The sequence below is a fragment of the Lontra canadensis genome, unplaced genomic scaffold (assembly GCF_010015895.1).
Source record: "Lontra canadensis isolate GAN:19392208 unplaced genomic scaffold, GSC_riverotter_1.0 scaffold39, whole genome shotgun sequence".
In the NCBI taxonomy this organism is placed as follows: domain Eukaryota; kingdom Metazoa; phylum Chordata; class Mammalia; order Carnivora; family Mustelidae; genus Lontra; species Lontra canadensis.
Genome location: NW_022631033.1, coordinates 16,333,670 through 16,360,145, shown reverse-complemented (window position 1 = coordinate 16,360,145; position 26,476 = coordinate 16,333,670). Strand labels below are relative to the sequence as shown.

Here is a 26,476-nt window from a genome sequence, read left to right as displayed (position 1 = left end):
ACCTTCCATTTTGCCGGGCACCTGGGTGGCTCAGTCCTCAACCAGCTGCCTTCGGCTAAGGTCATGATCCCAGGGTCCTGGGATGGAGCCCCGCATCAGGCTCCATGCTTGGCAGGAAGCCTGCTTCTCCCTCCGCCCACTCCCCCTGCTTATATTCCCTCTCTCACTGTCTCTGTCAAATAAATAAACAAAATTTTTTAAGCAAAGGAAAAGAAACTTCCATTTTGCACAATTCCTTGGATTGCCTCTCTATTTGCTAAATGGGATGCTGCTAATTCATAAATCATTTCATAAAGCCAATTAGATCTTAATCATTTGGTTGAATTGTGTTATTTAGGAGGAGCAAAGATTGTGCGTGTGTGTGCATGTGCGTGCACGTGCCAAAGGCAGTTTTATTAAAGCCTGAGAACAGGACCCCTGGGCAGAAAGAGCTGCTGCCAGGAGCAAAGATATTCTTAACCAGATCAAAGAGACTAGGTCTAAGACTGGGTCTGTGCTAATGTTTAAACAGTGTACTACAAATGTACTATGAATTAATTCAATGTACATTTCATTGGAACGAAGACAAAATCAACTTAATGTATGTGCTAATAAGACTGACAGCCCTATCTGATAAAAAGATTACTTCTACTTTAACATCAATTAGTAAAAGAGCTTGCAAAACATCTAACAAAATGACATCCATGAAGATTACCATTGCTGCATTTTTAGGTAGGTAAATAATTTCTTGTGAATTACACTGGACTGACCTTGTTGTTTAAAAGGTAATGGTCTTAAGACTATACTAAACTCAAAATAAGTAGAAGAAAGAAAATAATGGTGAAGTAGAAAAAATTAAAAAAAAAAGAAAAACACAAGAGAAAAATAAATGAAACCAAAGTTGATCTTTTGAAAAGATCAACAAAATAAAACACAAATTCCTAAAATCAGAAATAAAAGAAGGAAGGTTATCACTACTGACCTTACAGAAATCAAAGGATTCCAAGGAAATACTTTGAAAAAGTTTAGACAGTGTAGATAATGGAATGGAAAAACTCCTAACAAGATACAAAGCACCAAAATTAACTTAAGCAGATAACAAATAATCTGAATATATCTGTAAGAATTTCTACAAGAGCTTCCCACAGAGGAAAGCTGGGTACAGCCCTGTGACTAGCTCTACAGCCCAAGTGGCTTCACTAGTGAACTCTACCAAATATTTAAAGAGAAAAATGTATCAAACCTTCACAAACTCTTCCAGAAACAGTGGAAAAAAGAACACTTGACCAATCATTTTATGAGGCCAGAAACACCCTGACAGGCATCACAAAAAACCTACAAACCCTACCCTCATGAATGCAAACACAAAACTCCTGTACAAAATACCAGCAATCTGAAATTCCACAACAAACAAAAAGGATTATACATCATGACCAAGTAGGATTTATTCTAAGAATGCCAGACTGGTTTAATATCTGAAAAATCAATTAATGTATTATTAATAAACAAGAACATGATCTTCTCAAAAGATGAAGAAAAAGCATTTGACAACCTCCAATACCCATTTAAGATTAAATCCTCTCAACAATTGGGGGTGCCTGGGTGGCTCAGATGGTTAGGCAGCTGCCTTCAGCTCAGGTCATGATCTCCAGGTCAGCGGGGAGTCTGCTTCTCCCTCTCCCCCTGCTTGTGCTCGCTCTCTCTCAAATAAATAAATCTTTAAACAAACAAACAAACAAAAACCAAAACTCTCAACAAACTAGTTTGCCCTGATAATGGGCATCTACAAAATCCATGCATCTAAGATCACGCATTAAGGTGGAAGATTGACTGCCTTTCCCCTAAGATCAGGAACAAGGCAAAGATGTTCACTCTCACCACCTGTATTCAACATTCTATTAGCCAGTCCAGGGCAGAAAGGAGGGAAGGAAGGAAAGAAGGAAGGGCATTCACACTGGAAAGGACAAAGTAAATCCGTCCTTATTCACATATGACATAATCTTGTATGTAAAAAATCCTATGGAATTCATACACACACACACACACACACACACACACAAATAACCTAGAAGGAATGAACAAGTTCAGCAAGGTTAGAGAATACAAGATCAATGTACAAAAAACTACTGTATTTCTGAGGCACCTGGGTCACTCAGTGGGTTAAGCATCTGCCTTCAGCTCTGGTCATGATCCCAGCATCCTGCTCAGCAGGGAGTCTGCTTCTCCTTCTGCCCTCCCCTCTCCCACCCCATATCTTGCGCTCCCTTGTTTGCTCTCTCTCTCAAATAAAATCTTTTTAAAAAATTACTTTAAAAAAAATCTACTATAGGGGCGCCTGGGTGGCTCAGTCCGTTAAGTGTCTGACTTTGGCTCCTGTCTTCATCTTGGGTCCTGGGATCAAGCCCCACGTGGGGCTCTGTACTCAGCGGGGAGTCTGCCTCTATCTCTACCCCTCCCCCTGTTCATGCTCTCTAATAAATAAAATCTTAAAAAAAAATTGTATCCAGAATATATAAAGAACTCTTATAAACCAATAGGAAGAAAACAATGAAACCTTTTTTAAGTGGGCAAAAAAATCTGAATAAACATTTTACCAAAGACGACCCAGGAATGGCTAATAAGCAAATTAAATGATGCTCAACATCATTAACCATTACAGAACTGCCTGTTAAAATCACAATGACAGGTGCCTGCATGGCTCCATTGGTTAAACATCTCCCTGCCTTTGGCTCAGATCATGATCTCAGGATCCTGGAATCAAGCTCCACCTCAGGCTCCCTGCTCTGCCCAAACCCCTCCCCCACTGGTGTGTACTCTCTCAAATAGAATATTAAAACACACAATGATACCACTTTCCAACCACTAGAATAGCTATAATCAAAATGACAAGAAATAACAAGTCTTAATAAGAATGAAAAAAAACGGGGTGCCTGGGTGGCTCAGTGGGTTAAAGCCTCTGCCTTTGGCTCAGGTCATGATCTCAGGGTCCCGGGATCGAGCCCCACATCGGGCTCTCTGCTTCCTCTCTCTGCCTGCTTCTCAGCCTACCTGTGATCTCTGTCAAATAAATAAATAAAATCTTAAAAAAAAAAAAAAAAAGAATGAAAAAAACTCGAACCCTCATGTACTGATGGTGAGAATGTAAAACTGTATGGCCATTTTGGTAACTTCTTAAAAAGTTAAAAATAAATTTACCACATGACTCAGAAGTTCCACTTTTATGTTCTCTATCCAAGAGAAAAGAAAGTAAGTCCACACAAAAGCCTGTACATTAATGTTCATAGCAGTACTATGCATAATAGTCAAAAACTAGTAATAATCCAAATGTCTATTAGATGAATGGATAAACCAATTGTAGTATACCCATACATGGATTACTCTTCAGCAATAAAGCAAAATAAAGTACTAACACATAGATGAATCCTGAACAAAATACCAGCTAACTGAATCCCGTAACAAATAAAAAGAATCATACACCACAACCAAATATGATCTATTCCAAGAAAGCAAGGGTTGGTTTAACATCTGAAAAATCAGCTAATGTAATATACCATGTTAACAGCATAAACAACAAAAATAAATGCTAAGTAAAAGAAGCCACATACTAAAGACTACACATTATACAATTCCATTTATATGAAATGTCCAGAAAAAGCAAACATGTAGAGACAGAAAGTAGACTACTAGTTATCTGGGGCTGGGGTGGGAACAAGAAGTGATGGTAAATGAGCACAAAGCAACTTTCAGGGATGATGGAAATGTTCTACAATACAATTATATTAATAGGCGCACAATACAGCAAATTTACTAAAAATCTTTGAACTGTACACATAAAACAAGTGAAATATATGGTATATAAAATAAACTTCAACAAAGTCATTTTCTGCAAAGAGAATAACCTAAATTCTAACTATAACACAAGACTATTAACATCTTAAGAACAATATATATTCTCTTATCATCACATTCCCTTATCCTTAAAAAAGTGTCTACCAATAAATACAAATGTTGAACGGGAAAAATGAACTTGCCATGACTAAATGGTTTCCTAAAAAAATAAAAAGTGGACAGTCCTAAAGTCAATTTTACTAACCAGAATTCTGTTTAGAGCCCGATGATCCTCCATGTTCTAGCTTTGCTTTCTTCTTCTTTGATGAGGATGATGATGATTCAGAAGATACTGACCGTTTTTCTACTACAGGAGTGGAAAGAGCTCGTTTTTTGAACAGCTCCCGTTCTCTCAACAGGCTTGGATCCATAATTCTGCAAAGATAGAAGTATTTTTAATACAGATTCTAACTACTCAAACCCATAAGCCAAATCCATAGGTCCCAAGAATTACTTCCAAACAAAATTACCTTTACTATTAGCTCTCTATTAGAACTTGTATTCATTCACTTAAAAATCTTTACTCAGTACCTACTGTGTGTCAGGCACTGTGCTAGCCACTAGTAAAGAAAAACCGAATTATTCTCTAAAGCTCTAGAGCTGCAATGCCCAATATGAGAGCCACTAGTCACATGTGCCTATGGAACACCTGAAATGGGGCCAGAGTTGAGATGTACTTTAAGTGTAAAATATATACCAGATTTACAAGGCATAGTACAAAAAACTTTTAGAATTACTGATGAGATATTTTAGATTGTTTACATGTTGATGTGATAATAATTTGGATACACTAGGTTAAATAAAACATTAAAATTAATTTCCTCCAACAATATGATCATCTTAATACAGAAAAAGCATGTGAAAAAATAAAAATCTGTCTAGGATAAAAACTCTCAACAAAGTGGGTTTAGAGAGAATATACCTCAACATAATAAACACCAAATATGAAAAACTCAAAGCTAACATCATACTCAATGGTTAAAATGTAAAAGCTTTTCCTCTAAGATCAGAAATAAGACAAAGATATCCACTCTCCCCACTTTTATTCAACACAGTAGTGGAAATACCAGATGCAGCAATCAGACAAGAAAAATTAAAAAGCACCCAAACTTGTGGGGTGCCTGGGTGGCCCAGCCAGTTAAGTGTCTTCCTTCGGCTCGGGTCATGATCTCAGGGTCATGGGATTAAGCCCCACATCGAGCTACCAACTTAGCAGGGAGTCTGTTTATCCATCTCCCTCTGACCCCCACCATTCACACACTCACTCTCAAATAAAATCTTTTTTAAAAAGGATTATAAAAAAAAATAAGCATCCAAACTTGTAATGAACATGTGAAACTCACTATTTACAGAAGACATGATACTACATATAGAAAACCCAAGGATTCCACAAAAAAATAAATAAATGAATGAATTCAGTGAATTGCAGTATACAAAATTCATATACAGGAATTTGTTCTGTTCCTATACACTAAAAACAAAGCAGTATTAAGAGACATTTAAAAAAAATCTCATTTACAATTGCACCAGAAAGAATAAAATACCCAGGAATAAATTTAGCCAAGGAGGTCAAAGACTGACTCTCTAAAAACTATACGACACTAATGAAAGAAATTGAAGATGACACAAACAAATGGAAAGATATTCCATGCTCATGGATTAAAAGAATATCACTAAAATGTCCTTACTTCTCAAAGCAATCTTCACATTCAATGCAATCCCAATCAAAATACCAATAGCACTTTTCACAGAACTAGAACACATAATCCTAAAATTAGTATGAAACCACAAAAGACCCTGAAAAGCCAAAGTAATTCTGAAAAAGCAGCACAAAGCTGGAGGTATCACTGTCCCAGAGTTCAAGATATACACAAAGCTATAGTAACCGAACAGTATGGTTCTGGCACAAAAAGAGACACACAGATCAAAAGAACGGAGAGCCCAGAAATAACACCCACACTGAAATGTCAATGAATACACGACAAAGGAGGCAAGAACATACAATGGGGGAAAAGACAGTCCCTTCAGGTGTTGGAAAAACTGGACAGCTACACGCAAAAAGACAAATGAAACTGGAACACTTTCTTACACCACACACATATATAAACTCAAAATGGATCCAAGACCAAATATGAGACCGGAAACCTTAAATCCCATAATAGATAACAAAGACAGTAATCTTTTGGACATTGGCCTTAGCAATATTTTTCTAGATATATCTCCTCAGGCAAGGGAAACAAAACCAAAAATAAACTACTGAGACTTCATCAAAATAAAAAGCTTGTGCATAGCAAAGGAAACCATCAAAACAAAAAGAAACCCTACTGAATGAGAGAAGACATCTGTAAATGATATAACAGATAAGGGGTTAATACCCAAAATATATAAAGAACTTACATAATTTAACACCAAAAATAACACAACCACTCAGAGTAAAAAAATGGGTAGAGGACCTGAATAGACATTTTTCCAAAGACATACAAATGGCCAACAGATACATGAAAAGATGCTTAATTTTACTAATCATCAGGGAAAATGCAAATCAAAATCACAGTAAGATACCACCTCACAGTCAGAATGGCTGGCATCAAAGACAAGAAATAACAAGTGTTGACGAGGATATGAAGAAAAAGCAACCCTCATACACTGTTGGTGGGAATGCAAACTGGTGCAGCCACTGTGAAAACAGTATGGAGGTTCCAAAAAATTAAAAATAGAAATACTATATGATCCAATACTTCCACTAGTGGCATTTATCCAAAGAAAACAAAAATACTACTACTTCTTCTTTTTTTTTTTTTTTAAGATTTTATTTATCCAACAGAGAGAGAGAGAACGGGAACACAAGCAGGGGGAGTGGGAGCGGGAGAAGCAGGCTCACCACTGAGCTGGGAGCCCAATACAGGGCTCGATCACAGGAGCCGGAGATCATGACCTCAGCCAAAGACAGACACGTAACGACTGAGCCACCCAGGCGCCCCACAAAAACACTAATTCAAAAAGATATATGCAGCCCTAGGTCTATTGCAGCATTATTTAAAATAGCCAATATATGCAAGCAACCCAAGTGTCTATCAACAGATAAAGAAAATGTGATATACACACATACAATGGAGTATTAGCCACAAAAAAAAAAAAAAGACAGAAAGATCTTGCCATTTGAGACAACACTGGTGAACCTAGAGGGTATTATGCTAAGTGAAATAAGCAGAGACAAATACTATATATTATTTATAAGTATAATCTAAAAAAAAAAAAAACCAGATTCTTAAATATAAAGAACATATTGGTAGTTGCCAAAGGGGAGGTTGGTGAGGAGATGGGAAAAATTGGTGAAGGAGATTAAGAGGTATACACTTCAGTTATAAAATGCATAAGTCATGGAGATCAAAAGTACAGCATTACAGAATATACTCAATAATAATTTTATAATGTTTCATGGTAACAAAGGGGGACTATACTTATGATGAGCACTGAGTAATGTATGTATTTGTTGAATCAATACGTTGTACACCTAAAACTAACATTTTTTTTTTAAGATTTATTCATTTGACAGAGAGAAATCACAAGTAGAGAGGCAGGCAGAGAGAGAGAGAGAAGCAGGCTCCCCGCTGAGCAGAGAGCCCGAGGTGGGATTCCATCCCAGGACCCCGAGATCATGACCTAAGCCAAAGGCAGCGGCCCAACACACTGAGCCACCCAGGCGCCCCTAATATAACATTCTATGTCAATTATACTTTTTCTCCTTTTTTTAAATGTAGGCTCCATACCCAGCATGGAGTCCAACACAGGACTTGAACCCATGACCCTGAGATCAAGAGCTGTACTGAAATCAAGAACCAGACACTTAATCAACTGAGGCACCCAAGGACCCCTGTCAATTATACTTCAATAATGAAAAATTTTAAATATAATTTTAAAAATGAAAACATTTTAAAAATTCACCCTAATTTTTTCTAGTTTTTATTTTATTTTTTTAAGTTTTTTTTTTAAGATTTTATTTATTCATTTGACAGAGAGAGAGAGATCACAAGTAGGCAGAGAGGCAGGCAGAAAGGGAAGCAGGCTCCCTGCTGAGCAGACAGCCTGACACAGGGCTCAATCCCAGGACCCTGAGATCATGATCTGAGCCAAAGGCAGAGGCTTAACCCACTGAGCCACCCAAGTGACCTATTTTTTAAGATTTTATTTATTTATTCGACACAGTGAGAGAGGGAACCCAAGCAGGGGGGAGTAGGAGAAGCAGGAGGCTTCCCACCAAGCGGGGCTGGATCCCAGGACCCTGGAATCATGACCTGAGCTGAAGGCAGATGCTTAAGTTAGACTAAGCCACCCAGGCACCCCTTTTTCTAGTTTTTAAAAAAATTTGGCTACTAGAAAATTTTGAATTACATGCGTGGTTCACATTTGTAGCTCACATTGTATTTCTACTGGACAATGCTACTCTAGAAATAATATCAGAACTACCACGCAGAAATAAGGCAGATGTAGGCTCGCTGCAAAAAAAAAAAAAAAAAAAAAAAAGAGAGCGAGAGAGAAAACCAACAGAATTACTTTTAATGAAAAGGTGTGTTTTAGGGGTGCCTAGGTGGCTCAGTAGGTTAAGGCCTCTGCCTTTGGCTTGGTTTGTGATCCTGGAGTTCTGGGATCAAGCATGGTGTCTGGCTCTCTGCTCAACGGGGAGTCTGCTTCCCTTCCTCTCTCTCTGCCTGCCTCTCTGCCTACCTGTGATCTCGGTCTGTCAAATAAATAAATCAAATCCAAAAAAAAAAAAAAAAAAGGCATGTTTTAAAACTGGTGAACTGTCAGGGCATCTGGGTGGCTCAGCCGCTTAGGCGTCCACCCTTGGCTCGGGTCATGATCCTGGGGTCCTGGGATCAAGCCCCACATCAAGCTCCCTGCTTGGTGGGAAGCCCCAGTGGCTCCCCCTGCTTGTGCTCTCTCGCTCACTCTCAAGTAAATATTTTTTAAGAATTAAAAATAAATAAAACCAGTGAACTATCATTAAGTGATATAAAGGCTGGATTAAAATTTGTTAGAACTATGTACAGAATATTCCTGATTTAGAGGGAGGTGGGACTAGACAGACCTCTTTTGGTTTTTTCCCAGTTGGAAAACGCCACAGTTCTAAACAACTTCAGTCAACGAGGGAAGCCACAGATCACTCAAAAGTATTTTATTTAAGTAGGGACTTGAACTCAGGACCATGATATTGGTACCCGAGCTGAGGTCAAAATGTTCCTCTCTTCTTTTACAATCCAATAATCACACTACTGGGTATTCAAACAAAGAATATAAAAACTTTAATTCAAAAAGATATATTCACCCCCATGTTTACTGTAGCATTATTTACAACAGTCAGATTATGGAATCAGCCCAAGTGTCCATCAATAGATGAATGGATAAAGAAGATGTGGTATAGGGGCACCAGGGTGGCTCAGTCGTTAAGTGTTTTGCCTTCAGCTTGGGTCATGATCCTAGCATCCTGGGATGCAACCCTGCATCGGGATCCCTGCTCTGTAGGAGGCCTGCTTCTCCCTCTCCCACTTCCCCTGCTTGTGTTCCCTCACCATGTCTCTCTCCATCAAATAAATAAGTAAAAATCTTAAAAAAAAAAAAAAAGATGTGGTGTATACACACACACACACACACACACACAACGGAGTATTATTCAGCCATAAAAAAAGAATGAAATCTTGCCATTTGCAACAACATGGCTGGATCTAGAGAGTATAATTCTAAGCAAAATAAGCAGTCAGAGAAAGACAAATACCACATAATTTCATATGTGGCATTTAAGGAACAAAACAAAGGAGGGGAGGGGAGATAAACCAAAAAACAAACTCTTAGCTATAGAGAACAAACTGATGGTTACCAGAGGTGGGTGGGAGGGATGGGTGAAACAGGCGATGGAGATTCGGAGTACACCTGGTGAGCAGTGAGTAGTATATGACACTGGTAAGTCACTATATTATACACCTGAATCTAACATTAACACTGTATGCTAACTATGCTGAAATTTTTTTTAAAAGTTCCTCTCTTGAGACCCATAAGCACAGAATAAACTCATGGTTGCCAGAGGAGAGGGGGATGAGTGGGATATGAGGATGGGTGAAATGGGTGAAAGGGAGTGGGATATACAAGCCTCCAGTTAAGGAATAAGTCATAGGGACGAAAGGTTTAGTACAGGGAATACAATCAATTACCATTTGTAATAGCATTGTATGGGGATAAATGGTAAGCACAGCATAAGGTAATGAGTTGTAAAGTCACTATTTTGAGGGCACCTGGGTGGCTCAGTCGTTAAGGGGCTGCCTTTGGCTCAGGTCATGATCCCAAGGTCCTGGGATCAAGCCTGGCATCAGGCTCCCTGCTCAGTGGGCAGTCTGCTTCTCCCTCTCCCTCAGCCTGCTGCTTCCCTTACTTGTGCTCATTCTCTATCAAATAAATAAATAAAATCTTTAAAATAAATAAATAATAAAATAAAATCACTATTTTGTATATCTGAATACTGAAGTTAACATTGTATGTCAAATATCCTTCAATTAAGAAAAAAGTTCCTGGGGGCACCTGGGTGGCTGTGATGGTTAAGCATCTGCATCTGCCTTTCACTCATGATCTCTGGGTCCTTCAATCAAGCCCCACATTGGGCTCTCTGCTCAGCAGGGAATCTGCTTCTTTCTCCCTTCCCCCTGCTCATGCTCTCAATCACTTGCACGCTTGCTCTCTCTCTCTCTCTCTCAAATGAATAAATAAAATCTTTAAAAAAGAAAATAATTTCCTCTCTTGTTTGAACTCTCTTAGAATACCATGGGAAGTCTAGGAAGCGCAACAAGCTGACCATGTAAATGGTCTTTGCATTCTTCACAAGCAGGAAAGGAAGGTCTGGGAGGAAAAAGACTCTATCTTAACTTTTTCTTTTTTTTTACTTTATTGTTTTGCTTTGTTTTTAATAGGCTCCATGCACAGCGTGGAGATCAACACGGGCCTTGAACTCACAACTGAGCCACCCAGGCGCCCCTATCTTAACTGTGAAAGTCTTCATGCACTGTGTAGCTAAATAAATACTTGTTAAATGAATAATGAACACAAAAACATCTTTAAATTGCTTTAGCCTTATTATAGGTTTTACAAGCCTTTATTAAATGCCTTGTGTTTGTGACTCTAAGCTTTGTGTACTTGTCTTGTGTTGATGTACTCTAAGCTTTGAAAAGCTCCAGAAGATAAACCCTTGCCTTCAAGCAGCTTACATTTAAGAATATTTAAGAACTGGGCAGCTTGCTTAAAAAGCAATGACTAAAATGTGACTTAAGAGTGCTAAAAGTTAAAAATATAAGCACTGATAAGAAATAATCAGAGTAAACTTTAGTTGAATGAGTAAGTCACTGGCACTAGTATCAAAGACCTGACTTCTGGAACCCCCTCAGTACTAACCTTTAACTGCAACATGACCCTAGGCAATCCACTAGACCTCTCTAAATCCAATTCTATCATAAGCAGAATGAAGACACTGCCAATGCTTTCTACATCTAGCCCAACTTTAAAATGAGACAATGTTTGTGAAAAGCAATTTTTTAATATTTTTGAAGATTTTATTTATTTATTTGACAGAGAAAGAGACAGTGACAGAGGGAACACAGGCAGGGGAAGTGGAAGAGGGAGATCCAGGCCTCCCGCTGAGCAGGGAGCCCTATGCCGGCTTGATCCCAACACCCTGGGATCATGTTCAGAGCCAAAGGCAGACGCTTAACCACTCAGCCACCCAGGCGCGCCAAAAGAAATTTTTAAATAATAAAGCTATACAAGTATGTTATCTCACTGCTACTATTCTGAATTGGATCTGAAAAGAAGTAACAGAATGATTATGCTAGCGTGAGGAAGGTGGGGAGGGGGTGGGGGAGTGTGGGGGGGGAAAAGGAGAAATCACCAGTGATAAAGCAGGGGCAACAAGCCAAAACCAGGAATCGTGTTTATTTCACCTTGTAAAGAGAGGTAATTAAATCAGGCTTTTAATCAGAATTTTAACACAGACTTAAAAGCCTTACAGTTTACGAATGCTTACAGCACTTGAGCCTCACAACTCTAGGAGACAACAGGTGTTAGTTTTATTCCTTATTTTAATGTGTGAAATCTGAAATGAAGACGGACAGTTAAGGTCACACATTCGTAAGCATGTAAGTACTCAGGCCAGGACACGAATCCCCTGCCTCCTAAATCAAATGCTTCCTTGCTCCAGACCTGAAATGCTGGTCAAGGCCTCTACAACAAAGGTGACCTGTGTGCTACGGGTAACGTTCAATGGCACCTCGAGCAGAAGGCTTAATGTCTCTCTCTCTCTCTCTCTTTCCCACCATCGCACGCTCCGCCTAACTTTTCCTCCTCTTTCTCACACTACTCAAAAAATCCGTAGAGCTTTACACATACTGACCATGCCCAGTCCCATTAAAAAAAAAAAAAAAAAAAAAATCATCACAACTCAGGGAGTTAACGTGTTCCTCCACGGATGGTCCCTGAGAAGCCAAAAAAATTAAATCAAAATCTTCTGGCTCCAAAGCACACGTTCTTTCCACTCTACCATACGACTTTTTTTTTTTTTTTTCCAACCTTTCTACTTCTGCTCTCTTTTGCCTTTCCCTGCGAAAGCCTTAGAGCGGCCACTAAGCATCTAAGAACACTGCAAAGAGCCAGCAAGGTAAGAAACGAAACTGTTTTCCTCTTAAATCACAGGCATGGAGAGATGACGAGGTATCGTAGTGTTTCGATTTGGAACATGTCTCTAGACTTTGCAGACAAAACGACTATAATTCACTAAAGTTTAGCGATCATTACAAACCCAGTCTCCAAAAGACAGCTTAAAAAATAATAATAATAACCCGTAAAGGTGCATCTAAATCACAGCCTTTAGTTGGACACCGTGGTTCCCTAAACTCCACACACGTTTCGCTCACCTACTGCTTATGTAAAGTCCGGGGCTAGAAGAGACACAATGAGCTCGGACTGCGAACTTCCCCTCTTTCCAACCCAAAAGTTTGCTCCATAGACCTCAGGCCTAAAAGACAATGCTCCCAAGAAGTTGTTACTGTGTTCAGTGTTTGGCGAAGAGGACCGCAGCCCCAGCCTCCCGAGAGCTGGAAGACGCGCTCGCCCCTCGGGAGGAGGCGGTCCCGAGGAACAACAGGCCGGGGCTCCGCTCCCCTCACCCGGCAGCCGCAGCCCCTACCTGAGCGAGGAGGGCCGCCCCACGCGACCGGCCGCCGCCTCCCAGCGCCTCCACCTGGACCCGCCGCCCACGCCCGCGTGGCCACCGCTTCCTGCTCCTCGTCAGCGCCCCCGCCTGCCCGCACGCACGCCCAGCGCCCCGCCAGGTCGGGGTCTCGGCACTGGCGGCGGCGGCAGCGGCTGAGGCGGCTGAGGCGGCGCGACTTGGCCGGGGGCTCCGCCCGCCACTTCCTGATCAGGCTACTAGGAGCTCCGTCCCGGCAGGCACCGCGGCGCCCCCGCCACCGAGGACGCGCGTGCGTCGTCACGTGCCCCGCCAGGAGTAGCGCGGGCGGGGAAATCAGCCAGTGGGGCGTCCGGGATTTCTATGACAACGGAGGGCAGGGGGCGGGGGGGGCCTGGGAGGGGAGGAAGGGCGGAGAATGAGATTAGGTAGGAAGATAGTAGCGGTTGCTACAATGGAAAAAAAAACAAACCTTTACTTTGCGCAAGCTGAAAGCAGCCAGATCCTCCTCCAGGTGTTTGGTACTTTACTTCAAAGACTAGTCAGCGACACCTGAACTCCAAGAAAATCGATCCAGCTCTCTCTTTTACAAGTCAGGAAACAATAGGCCAGGTGACGCTCAATGACTTGCTCAAGACAGCTAGCAAAGGCAAATACGGACGTGCAGCCCAGCTCAAATTCCCAGCCACCACACCTGTGAACTCCCTTGGACAAGGATTTAAAATTCAGCAGCAGCATCAAAGACACAGGAATAAAGCCGCGACAAAGATAACTGGCGTTGCCCACAGCCTTCAAGGTATTGGAGTGCGTCCATTCCCTGCGGCTCTTCTCCCTCACTCTTATAACCTGACGTGGCAGCAAAGCCAGTACTCAGCTATTCTGTAGCTATTGTTTAATTCCTTTGTACTGGTTAGTCAAGTTACTTGTGCCTCCGTTTTCTCATCTGAGAAATGGGAATAATAATTGTACTACTAAAACAGGGTACTTGCATTGGACTGTTGTGAAGACTAAATGAAATAGTACATATTTATTTATTCAAAACTTGGAAATAAAGCCAAAAGATGATTGAAATATGGCTTTTTGAAGTTAGTTTCATTCTAGAGGATTTTCTAAGAAATTCAATGTTCATCTGAAATATAACTTTGCTGGAATATTACAACCCAGTAAACTCAGAGTTTGGTTTAAAAAAAAAAACAAAAACCTGATGAAGTATAATGGAGAGAAGGAGCAAGCAGCAAGTGAAAAAAATGTATCCCAAAAGTTAAAATCACCTAGTTCTGAGGAAGATGAGCCATGTTTTGTATCAATATATTAATTTTTATTTCATTATTCTTTTCCCCAATTATTATATAAAGCCTAGTTTCTCATATCCTCTTGGAACCAGTTCCATCATTCTGCTGGCTCTTTTATTAATGAGTGAGAGATTTAATATACAAATAGGACAGTGGCTAGACCATATGTAATAATAAAACTCTGAACCACATAAAAAACCAGCTTCTGCAGCAATCCGCTCAAGATGGTCAAAATTTGCTCACAGGCTGCCAACTTCCCCTACACACATAGACACACCCATATGAGGACCAACTACACATATGAGGACCAACTAGAAAAAAAAAAACAAATACATACGCTCTCCAAACCAATCACATTGAGGGCCCCACTTCTAGTGGTTCCACCTCCAGATTCCCCTATCAACAACCTTTAATCAGAACCATGGGGTTCCTGGGTGGCTCAGTCAGTTAAGTGTCCCACTCTGATTTCAGCTCAGTTCATGATCTTGGGATCATGAGAGTGTGAGATGGAGCCCCACATCAGGATCCTCCCTCAGAAGGGAGTCTGCTTGAGACTCTCTCTCTCTCCCTCTGCCCTTCCCTGTGTGTCACATGTTCTCTCTCTCAAATAAATAATAAATCTAAAAATCCAAGAGCCTACCAGAAGCATTCCCCCTTTTTTTCATTAGAAAGTTTCCCCTCTCCCTAACTGCCTTTGAATCTCCATCAAGTAAAAGTGATAATGGCAGACTTCAGTGTTATACAGTACACTCTGTGATCTCTTTCATTGGCATAGCCTTTGTTTATTTCCACTTGTGTTAAGTAAAATGTTGACATCTGTCACTTTCTAGTTACTTGACAATTATGAGTTTAACAATTAGAGAATCATGCTTTTATAGAACTAGATCTACCACAAGGAAAGTGCTCAGTGAACTGTTAAAAGATAAACTGAAGTACATTAAAATTTTGAAGAGTTTATTTGAGCAAACATTGATTCAAGTCAGACAGCCCCAAACAGAAAATGGTTAGAAGCGTTCCACCCATAGGAGCTAGGGGAAAGGTTTTTATAAAGAAGATTCCGAAGCAAATCAAAAGAAGTATTTGAATAAGCAGTTACTCTACTTGGGAAAGCTTACTTGGTTTGTGATTAGTAGTTATGAAGTTTCATTTTCTCAGATTCAAGTTCATTGACTCAGGCTTAGGTTTCAGTTTGCTTATGTAGGTTACCAAGGCATTAGAGCCTCCCTGGTCTAACAGCCTTCTTGTTTAATTACTTTAACAAAATGCCCACTATTATTACTTTATTTCAATGTCTTCTCTCATTTCAGCCAACTGGGACAGACTTTGGCCAGGTAAGCTTTCTAACACCAATATTAGAATATGTTATTTACAATTCAAACCCTCAAATCTCAGTTGCCCCTTCTTTACCCAAATATTACCTGTTATTATCACTGCCCAGCTTAAAACACTCCTATACACATCCTGGCAAGTCATTAACATATATAAATGTTGAATCTGGTCAACCCGTGGTATTACTAATGTTTATACTGCCTATGACTAGGCACTGAAAACCATGACTGCATTCATTCAAGGCACTTTTGTGTGATATACTGTATTCTGATAGTACTCCTCAAGTGAAGACAAAAATCAGCTCCTTATATGACCAAGAACTAGGCTGTTTTTGTGTTGGAAGTACTTACACAAGAACACCACACTATAAACGAACTAAAAAAAAGGATTCCATTTGTTTGCTGGTAATATTGACCATGTCAATGACCAACTTAACTGTTTCCAAACAGTATCAACCTAAATCAGCTTGAGTTCAGAGAATTCAAGATTCGGGAATAAACATACAGATTTTTATTCTACCTTCTCATTCTTATTATACAATGTAGGCACCATCCGGATTCATGAAGACATGGAAAAACTATCCCATAATGAGGTGAGGGGCTTGACTATAGAGACATGGCTGTTTGTGCAATATGCTTGAAGTCTCCATGATGGATACTTAAATAAATCCTATAATAATTCAAATCACCTATGTACTGGCAACCTCAGTACTTCCAGATCAGAAAGGTGTAGCTAGTGTCAAATTATATGAACAATGATCCAAGCCACTAATACAATAGCCATTTATGTCTTATCTCATGAGTGATTATAATATCCTACCTACTCTTTGGTGGAAAGAATGGTGACTTCTTCAAGGAAACATAATTTGTATATTTTATAAAACACTCTCTGTCCTGACTTACCCAAGCCCTCCTATTCCAACTCAATATAACCACGGATTCTAATATAGTGGATTAATTTTTTTTACAATTATATTTGTGGTATATAACATAAAATTTGCCATTTCAACCATTTTTTTAAAAGATTGTATTTACTTGACAGATAGAGATCACAAGTAGGTAGAGAGGCAGGCAGAGAGAGAGAGAGAGGAGGAAGCAGGCTCCCTGCTGAGCAGAGAGCCGGATGTGAGGCTCGATCCTAGGACTCTGGGACATGACCGGAGCAGAAGCCAGAGGCTTTAACCCACTGAGCCACCCAGGCGCCCCTCAACCATTTTAAAGCTTATAACTTGGTAGCATTAATTACATTCACAATACAGTACAACCATCATCACTATTTCTAAAATTTTTCATCACTCTAAACAGAAACTCTATACTCATTAAGCAGTAACTCCTCATATCCTTCTCTCCCCAGCTCAATAGTTTCTAATCTACTTTCTATCTCTGTGAATTTGACCTAATTCTAGATATTTTATTTGAGTAGAATAATACAATATTTGTCTTTTAGTGTCTGGCTTATTTCACTTGATAAAATATTTTCTTTTTTTTTAAGTGAGTTTTCTTTTTTCTTTTTAAAGATTATTTATTTATTTATTTGACAGAGAGAGAGAGATCACAAGTAGGCAGAGAGGCAGGCAGAGAGAGAGGGAGAAGCAGGTTCCCTGCTGAGCAGAGAGCTCAATGCGGGGCTCAATCCCAGGACCCCAACCGAGATCATGACCCGAGCCGAAGGCAGAGGCTTAACCCACTGAGCCACCCAGGTGCCCCTAAATATTTTCTTTTTTTTTTAAATTAAAATTTATTTTTTTATTTGAAAAAGGGAGAGAGTACATATGGTGGGAGGGGGGCAAAGGGAGAGGGAGACAAGCAGACTCCCCACTGAACCCCTGAGATCATGACCTGAGCAGAAATCAAAAGCTGGTTGCTCAAGGGACCGAGCCATCTAGGCACTCCCTGATACAATGTTTTCAAGGCACATCCATGTTGTAACATGTATCAGAACTTCATTCTTTTTTATGTAGTAGTTTAATTTTACATTTTAATTTTTTATGCAATGTAATTGCTTGAAAGAGGAAAACTACAGTAAGGCAAATTAACTTACTGCATTCTGGAATCAAATAATAACTGCTGTGGTTTTGTTTTGTTTTGTTTTGTTTTTTTAGGAAAAATAACTGCCTTTCAACTCCCCTCGCCTGTTCATCTATCTCAACAAACGAAATAGACACCTAAACTCTCAAAATAGACAAATTAACAAATTAGCTCAAAAAAGCAAATTAGCTCACATCCACACAAATCAAGAACTAAAGTAAGGATTTTGCTTATTGACTGTCTTGAATCTCCCCAGCATTGATGTTCCCTTAGAGCCTTTCCCCAGCCTTCTTAGGTAGCCTACAGAATTCTGTAAATATGTTTCTAGGACCCTGCTTCCTTCCCAAGTATTCATCTCATGAAGAAGGAAAAGTCTCCCCCACACCACCACCAATCTAAATTCTCAGGCAGGGTCCTGTAATTAGACTAACAAAAGAGAGATTAACAAAAGAAAAATAAACAAGTTTATAGTGACCATCACACATACATATGGGAGTACCTGGAGATGAGTAATTCAAAGGAGATGGGTAGAACTTGAGCTTATTCAGCTTTTTTTTTTTTTTAAGATTTTATTTTTGAGTAGTTGTTACATCCAACGTGGGCCTTGAACTCACCACCCAGAGATCAAGAGTCCCAAGCTCCATGAACTGAATCATCCAGATGCCCCATTATTTAGCATCTTAACAACAACAACAAAAAACAACAAGGGGATCCCTCCTGGCTCAGTCAGTAGATCATGTGTCCCTTGATCTTGGGGTTGTAGGGTTTGAGTCCCACATTGGGAATAGAGATTACTTAAAAATAAAATCTTTAAAATAGATAGATTAGATAGATAGAAAGATAGATAGATAGATAGATAGATATGTCTCCATAAATAAATTTGTCCTTCCTGGTAGAGAGAGTAGGGAGAACATCTTCCTACTTTTAAGCAAATAAAGGGGAGGGCAGGAAGCTTTCTTATATCTGCCTCTCAGTTATCTCCAGTTCAAAATAATCTTTATGCTAAAGTTGCATATTTTATGGTGGCATATTCTGCTACTTTACAATCCTTGCTCTCACAAATGTCCTCCAAAAAGAAAACATTTGCTCTTGCCTCCATCTAGGACCCTTTACTCTGCAGGGGTTCATATACTGGCCTTGGAGCCAGGTAGAACTGGCCTGAATCTCTGCTCCACCACTAACTAGTCTTATGACCTTGAGCCAGCACCTGATCTCTCTAATCCTCATTTGTAATGGAAAGGATTGTCTCAGTCAGTTTGGGCCGCTATAACAAATTACCATAAACTGGGTGACTTGGTTTAAGCAACAAACATTTATTTCTCAAAGTTCTGGAGGTTGGAAAGTCCAAGATCAAGGTACCAGAAGATTTGGGATCTGGTGAGATCCTGCTTCCTGGTTTGCTGATGGCTGTCTTCTTGCTGTGTCCTCACAAGGCAGAGAGTGGGGTGGGGGTGGTGAGAGGGCGAGAGAGAGACAGAAAGGAAAGAAGCGAGGAAGCTCTCTCCTGTCTCTTTTTTTAAAGCAGTAATCCCGAGTGCTCCACGCTCTCAACCCAATTACCTCCCAAAAGCTCCACCTCCTAATATCATCCCATTGGGGGTTACATTTCAATATGCAAATTTGAGGAGGAACACCTAACAAAGATTAAAGTGAGATAATAAATATAAAGCATTCACCACAGTATGTAAACTATAGCAAGTAATTAGTACATTAGAGCCATCATTATTACCCAACTCTCCAATTAAACCCTTCAAAGGTCACCAAGGCTTTCCCAATTGCCAAATCCAATGGCATCTGTGGTAGCTTATATAATTGTTCATAATTACTCACTTCCTCTTCCTGAAGGAGGCTTATACCACCCACTGTGTTGAACATAGGAGTGGCATGTGACTTGCTTTGGCTAATGGAATGTGAACAGGATGACATGTGTGACATCCAGGGAGAAGATTTCACTTAAGAGCTATCTTTAGCAAAGCACTGTCTTGCTCTTCCCTCTTCCATAAAACCCTGCCATATTTCAGATTGGGACATTTTGTCACCCTGATCCCAGAGTGAAGAAGATATGAAGCATAGGTGTGGCCCATCCACAATAACCATGTAGCATGAGTGAGAAATAAACTTCATGGTTGATAGCCATTGAGTTCATCCCAGCCTGATAAAGTATGAGTGCACGGACACTTTTTAGCTTCCACTCCTTTAAAGCTAAGTACCAACCTGGGTCCTACTGACTTCCTCAAGATTCCTCCTAAGAGGTCAACTGGTCTCCTAACACAATGTCTATCGTTAGTCTCTCTCTACTTTCAACACCAACCTTTTCTCACTTAGGGCCTCTTAGTAAGCAGTCAGCTATCCCAATACACCCTTACCTGACAGCATCTTCACTGTCTTTCTGATAAGAACACATAAAAATAGTGCATGCCTCAGATCTATCCAGTGCCAATCTTTGCTTTCTTTTGACAAGGTAGACTGGATTCATTCATTCTCATCCTTTGAAGTCTCTCCTTCTTCTGGAGCAATCTGTTGGATCTAATCCCTTTGGAGTTAAGGAAATGGCCTCTGAGTCCTGATTAACCCTTTGGGAAAGAGCTTCCTACCTACCATGGTGCTTAGCCCTACCTAAAAATCCCATCCACAGATCCCTTACAGACCCTTCTCATCCAGTCCCTTCCTCTTCATCTGAGATTCAGGCTAGTCTCCTGAAACCCATCCACAAATCTGGAAGAGGGCCACCAATCTCTCCAGGAATCTTTCTTACACAAAAATCATACCTTTCCTAGACATATATCTCTATTATAAAATCCTGTCTCCTCTGAAGGGCCTACATCCCAACCTGGCCTGCTTTCCAATAACATCTCTAATCCCTTTCATTCAGTGCTCTTATCATCATGCCCATCACCCCGTGCCATGTTCTCCCCATTCAACAAATGCTATGATCTAGGTTCTATTCTTGTGCTATTTGGACACATAGGTGAACAATACAAAGTTCCTATCCTAGTGAATCTATTTTAGTGGAGAATATAGACCCTCGCAGATATACCTATATACCTATGTGCATTTGTAGGCATATAAAATGTGTATTTGTATATATAAGTATATAAGCTATGATTTGTTACTTTATATGTTCCTATACATGCAAAACATGACATAATCTTGGATAGTAATATGAAGACTATAGTAGGACCAGAGGATAGGGAGTGACAAGATCATAGAAGGTATCTCTGATAAAGTGAGAACTGAGCAGAGAGCTGAGGTAAGAGGAAAGGTGAGCCATGGCAGGGTGGGGGTGGGGAGTACTTTTTTAGGTAGAGGGAACTGACCCTTTTTTTGAGGAACCGAAAAGAGGCCAGTGTGGCCCAGAGAAAATCTTATAAAGCTTTGCAAGTCATTATAAGGACTTTCACTTAAAGAATGAAGTCGATAAAAAATAAAAATAATAAAGAGTGAAGTCAGGGATGACTAGATCTTGGCTTTGAATAGCAGTGAATGGTGATCCATTAAATGAGACAGGCTGTGCTGAAAGAAGCAAATTTGGAGGAGAATATTGTTCTGTTTGGCAACATCAAGCTCACAATGCCTACCAGATATCTTGGTGGAGTTGTTCCGTAGGGAGTTGGGTGTAGGAGTCAACTTAGAGATAGTATTTAAAACCACAGAACTGGATCAGCTCATCTACTGAGCAAATGCAGATAGAGAAGAAAAGAAGGCCAGGGAATGAGCTTTAGGTCATTCCACTCAAAGATTTAGGTCACACTCAAAGGAAGACCACCAAGGGCACAGAGAATGTGTCAGTGAAGGAGAAAAAGAACAAAGGGTGGTGGGGGAGGGGAGGTGGCAGTATCCCAGAAGGCAGGTGAAGAAATTTGAAGAAAGAAAAGGTTGACAAAATGATAAATACTGATGGGCTGTCATGCAAGAGAAAACTTGAGAATTAACCATTTCGTGTCATGTAGTCATTAATGACCTTCACTAGGGCATAATGTGTAGGGTGAATGCCGGAGAAGTGAGGAATTAGACAGAAGGTCTAGATAATTCTTTTAAGGATTTTGCTAGAAATAGATGGCAAAGTAATGAAACAAGAGAGGATACAAAGTCAAGGAAAGATTTGGGTTCAATGGGTTCAATGGGAGCTAATTACAGAATTGTATGTTTATAGTTCTGATCCAATAAAGAAAGAGAAATGTATGAAGCAGAGAGAAAAGGAAAGTCCTCAAGTCCAAAGCCTCCTTGGACCCCTTAGTGTGGGTTGCTTATGCTGCTGGTTTGCTCCGCAGCTCCTGGCTGCTTCCCCAACACAGTTCTCACTAAACTTGTTCACTTGTCAGCTTTCCCTCCCATAATCAGCAAATTGGTGAACGGATAGGGCTACACTAAGGAAGAAAAAAATTTGTCTGAGGATAACAAAGAGGATGTGAGCACTTTTAAAATAACAGTTTAAAATTCAGGACACCTGGGTGACTCAGTTGTTATGCTTCTGCTTTTGGCTCAGGTAATGATCCTGGAATCGTGGGATCAAGTCCCACATCAGGCTCCCTGCTCAGCACATCAGGCTCTCAGCTCAGCGGAGAGTTGGCTTCTACTTCTGACCCAACCCTAACTTGAGCTTTCTCTCTCTCCCCCTCAAATAAATAAATAAAATCTCCCTTTTTTTTTTCAATTTTAAAAATATTATTTATTTATTTATTTGACAGACAGAAATCACAAATAGGCAGAGAGGCAGGCAGAGAGGGGGAGGCAGGCCCCCCGCCGAGCAGATAGCCCAATGAGGGGCTCGACCCCAGGACCCTGAGATCATGACCCGAGCCAAAGGCAGAGGCTTTAACCCACTGAGCCACCCAGGTGCCCCTAAAATCTCTTTTTTTAAATTTAAAATTGAGTAACTTAGGTCTTCCCCTACCTTCCCCTCTTTTCCATTAACACAAATAGGGCCTTTGCCCCGTATTAGATACACCTCTGGCAGCAGATGGCCTGACACAGAGCCAGAGACCAAAGGCCAAAGACACAGAACCTATCAGCTTCAAAGCACCTTGTGCCTCCTTTCCCTTTCTTCCCACCCCTCAACTGGAGCTTCCAACACTGAGTACAAGGTCTTTGCTTCTTTCCTGACCCAAAGCTTCTATCTGCTTTGGGGACTGGCTTGTAGAAGGACCATAGCAAATATTTTGAGAATATTAAACCTGTCCCACTGTTCCCTTAACTCAACTTCCCTTCCTCTGGTCTCTAGCATAACCCCACTCACCCGTCAAAGACATGTTCCAGTGAGGTATCATGCATGAAGATTTCCCTGGCCTGACAAAAAGAATAGCCCTGGGTAAATACAGCTTAAATAATAAGTAGTTTTTCTTTTCTTTTCTTTTTTTTTTCATAGAATGAATGTGGAGATGGTATTTGTAGGTCTCATAAATTCAATAAAATGGCACCATCGCAAACCCATCTTCCAGTCTACTAACTTCAGCATGATTTGCCCTTAGCCACAAGATGGCTGAAGCAGTTCTAGTTCCTAGATGAAGATAAGAAGAGAGATCATTTCCTCACTGACATCATTTAAAAAATTTTTTAATTGTGGGAAAATATAAATAACATAAAATGTACAATTATATCCATTTTTAAGTCTATAATTCAGTAGCGCAAAATGATGTACATTCACAGTGCTACGCAACCATCACCACTATCCACTTCCAGAACTTTTTCATCATCCCAAATAGTACCCATTAAACATTAACTCCCCATGTCCTCCACCCCTTAGCCCCTGACAATCTCTATTCTACTTTGTAGCTATGAGTTTGCCTATTCTAGACACATCATGTAAGTAGAGTCGTACAATATTTGCCTTTTTGTGATGGACTTATTTGACTCAGCGTGATATCTTCAAGGTTACTCCATGCTGCCGTATATGTCAGAACATTTCCTTTTTGAAGCAGAATAACATGTAAGAACAGGACTCTATCATGAGATACCACTTCACCTACTTCACTGTTGTTTTTTATTGTCAAGTTGTGGGAAACTCTCCCTCATCACTTTTTAATTGTAACAAAAAACATAAGATTTACCATTTTAACCATGTTTAATTTCACATTTCAAAATGTTAAATATGTTATTGTTATAAGTGTATGTTGTTGGGCAACAGATCTCTAGCACTTTTTCATCTCTCAATACTAAAACTCTATGCCACTAAACATTGATTTTCCCTTCCTGTTGTTGGTAAACACTGTCCTAATTTCTGTCTCTAGGATTTTGACCACTTTACATACTTCATATAAGTGGAATCGTACAGTATTTGTCCCTTTGTGACTGGCTTAGCATCATGTCCTTAAGACTTATCCTTGTTCCAGCCTGTGACAGAATTCCTTCTTTTTAAGGCTGCATAATATTCCATTCCGTGGAGATGTACATTTTCTTTATGTATTCATCTATTGATGGACACTTAGATTGCTTCTTCCTTTTGGCTATCATGGATAATGCTGCTATGAACATTGGTGTACAAGTATCTGAGTTCCTACATTCAATTATTTTGGATATATACCAAGAAGTAGAATTGATGAATCATATAATTCTATGTTTAATTTTTTGAGGAACCACCATGCCGTTTTCCACAGGGAATATAGCATGCTATATTCCTACCAATAGTGCACAAGAGTTCTATTTCTCCATATTGCCACCAACACGTGTTTTCTGTTCTTTTGCTGGTAGCCATCCCGATAGGCATGAGGTGGTACCTTATTGTGTTGTTGTTGTTGTTGTTGTTTTAAGATTTTAATTTGATATAGAGAGACAGTGAGAGAGGGAATGCAAGCAGGGGGAGTGGGAGAGAGGGAAGCTGGCTTCCCGCTGAGCAGGGAGCCCAATGTGGGCTTGATCCCAGGACTCTGGGATCATGACTTGTGCCCAAGGCAGAAGCTTAACTGACTGAGCCACACAGGTGCTCCTTTATTGTGGTTTTGATTTGCATTTCCCTAATGATTCATGATATTATTTTTTCATGTGCTTATTGACCATTTGTGTATCTTCTTCAGAGAAATGTCAATTCAAGTCCTTTGCCCATTTTAAAATCATGTTGTTTTTTGTTGGTATTAGTTTTAGAAATTTCTTATATATTCTGGACGTTTGCTCCTTCTCAGATATATGACTTGCAATTAGTTTCTCCCATTCTGTAGGTTGCCTTTTTCACTCCATTTCCTCTAACACATAGAAGTTTTGATGTTTGATGTATCCCCATTTGTCCATACTTGATGTTGTTGCTTGTCCTCTGCATTACTTTTAATGGATAAAGAAAACCTCTGTCAGAGCTCGGATCCCCCACCCCTATACACACAGACTTCCTCCTAGGTAGCTATTGGCTGGGATAAAGCCATACGTCATTGCCTCAACCAATCAATCCCTATTAAATGGAAAGAAACCATAGCTCACCTTTCTGTGGGTAGGAAGGCAGGAGCCTTCTTTGATCACTCAGGAGTGAAATCAGAACAAAATTCAGGCTTTGCAAACAGAAAGGAGAAGAGGGGTATTACTGAGTATACAACCAGTGATTTTCCTGAGTTCCCATGATATTTGAAATGAGTTCTCATGAGATTTCTCAATCCAAATCTCATCAGATTATGGTCCAAATCTCATGAGATCTCAGCCCAAATCTCGTGATAAATCAAGCTGAAGTGTCCATTACCACCACTGGAGGCAATGGTGAGCTGCACAGTGAGAGGTGCTAGAAGATGTGACACTGCAGCTTGGCACCACTGGAGGCAGTGGTGAGCTCCAGTGTAAGAGGCTGGAACAATGCACTTCCTAACCACTGCGTGCGTTGGTGATCTGCAGTGCACGACCCCAGAAGGTATAGCAGTGCAGGTTCCTGCCACTGGAGGCAGTGGTCAGCTGCATGTGAGCAACACCTGAAGACCTTGCAGTGCTGCTTATGGCCACTATAGGTAGTGTTGAGATGCAGTGCAAGACCATGGACAATGTGGCTGTGCAGCTTGTCACTGGAGGCAGTGCTGAGCTGCCATTCGAGATGCTGGAAGGAGTGACAGTGAAGTATCCTGCCACTGGAGGCAGCGTTGAGCTGCATTTTAAGATGTTGCAAGGCGTGACAGTGCAGTTTCCTACCACTGGAGGCAGTGGTGAGCTGCAGGGCAAGATGCTGGAAGGAGAGTCAGTGTCTGTTCCTGCCACTGGAGGCAGTGGTCAGCGGCAGTGTGAGGGAAGCCGGAAGGATTTGCAGTGCTACTTACCACTATTAGAGGCAGTGTTGACATACTGTGCAAGACCATGTATGGTGTGGCTTTGCAGCTTGTCACCACCACTGGAGACAGTGATGAACTACAATACGAGATGTTGAAAGGAGTGTGAGTGAAGTATCCCCACACTGGAAGCAGTAGTGAAATGCAGTGCAAGACGCTGGAAGGAGTGGCAGTGTTGGTTCCCTCCGCTGGAGAAATGGTCACCTGCAGTGTGAGGGATGCCTGAAGGCATTGCAATGCGGCCTACTGCCACTAGATGCAGTGTTGAGATGCATTGCAAGGCCATGTATGGCGTAGCTGTGCATGTTGCCACCACGAGAGGCAGTGGGGAGTCTAACCCACACCCTCAAGTCAGCACCATGGGGAGCTCGCATGAGCACTGGAAGATTGGGCCTGCCATGTCCCTAGGCCCTAACCCCATTTTGGGTTTTCTGGTTTCTGTCCCCAGAGGCTGGCACCGCAGGTCTCCAGATTGAGGATACCTAAGCCATACCACAGGACCACCTGCCA

General features: G+C 40.6%; 1 protein-coding gene across 1 annotated transcript in view; it reads right to left on the bottom strand.

The window, feature by feature from the left end:
- The window catches only part of GTF2E2 (general transcription factor IIE subunit 2), a 61,525-nt gene extending 48,258 nt beyond the window's left edge, over positions 1-13,267 (bottom strand). Inside the window, exons 1-2 of the mRNA XM_032869955.1 lie at positions 13,088-13,267; positions 4,073-4,242 (exon numbers count right to left, since the gene is read on the bottom strand). Of these exons, the coding sequence (XP_032725846.1) occupies positions 4,073-4,238 (166 nt within the window). The 5' untranslated portion in view covers positions 4,239-4,242; positions 13,088-13,267. The remainder of the gene's footprint in view (positions 1-4,072; positions 4,243-13,087) is intronic.
- Positions 13,268-26,476: the final 13,209 nt, after the last annotated feature.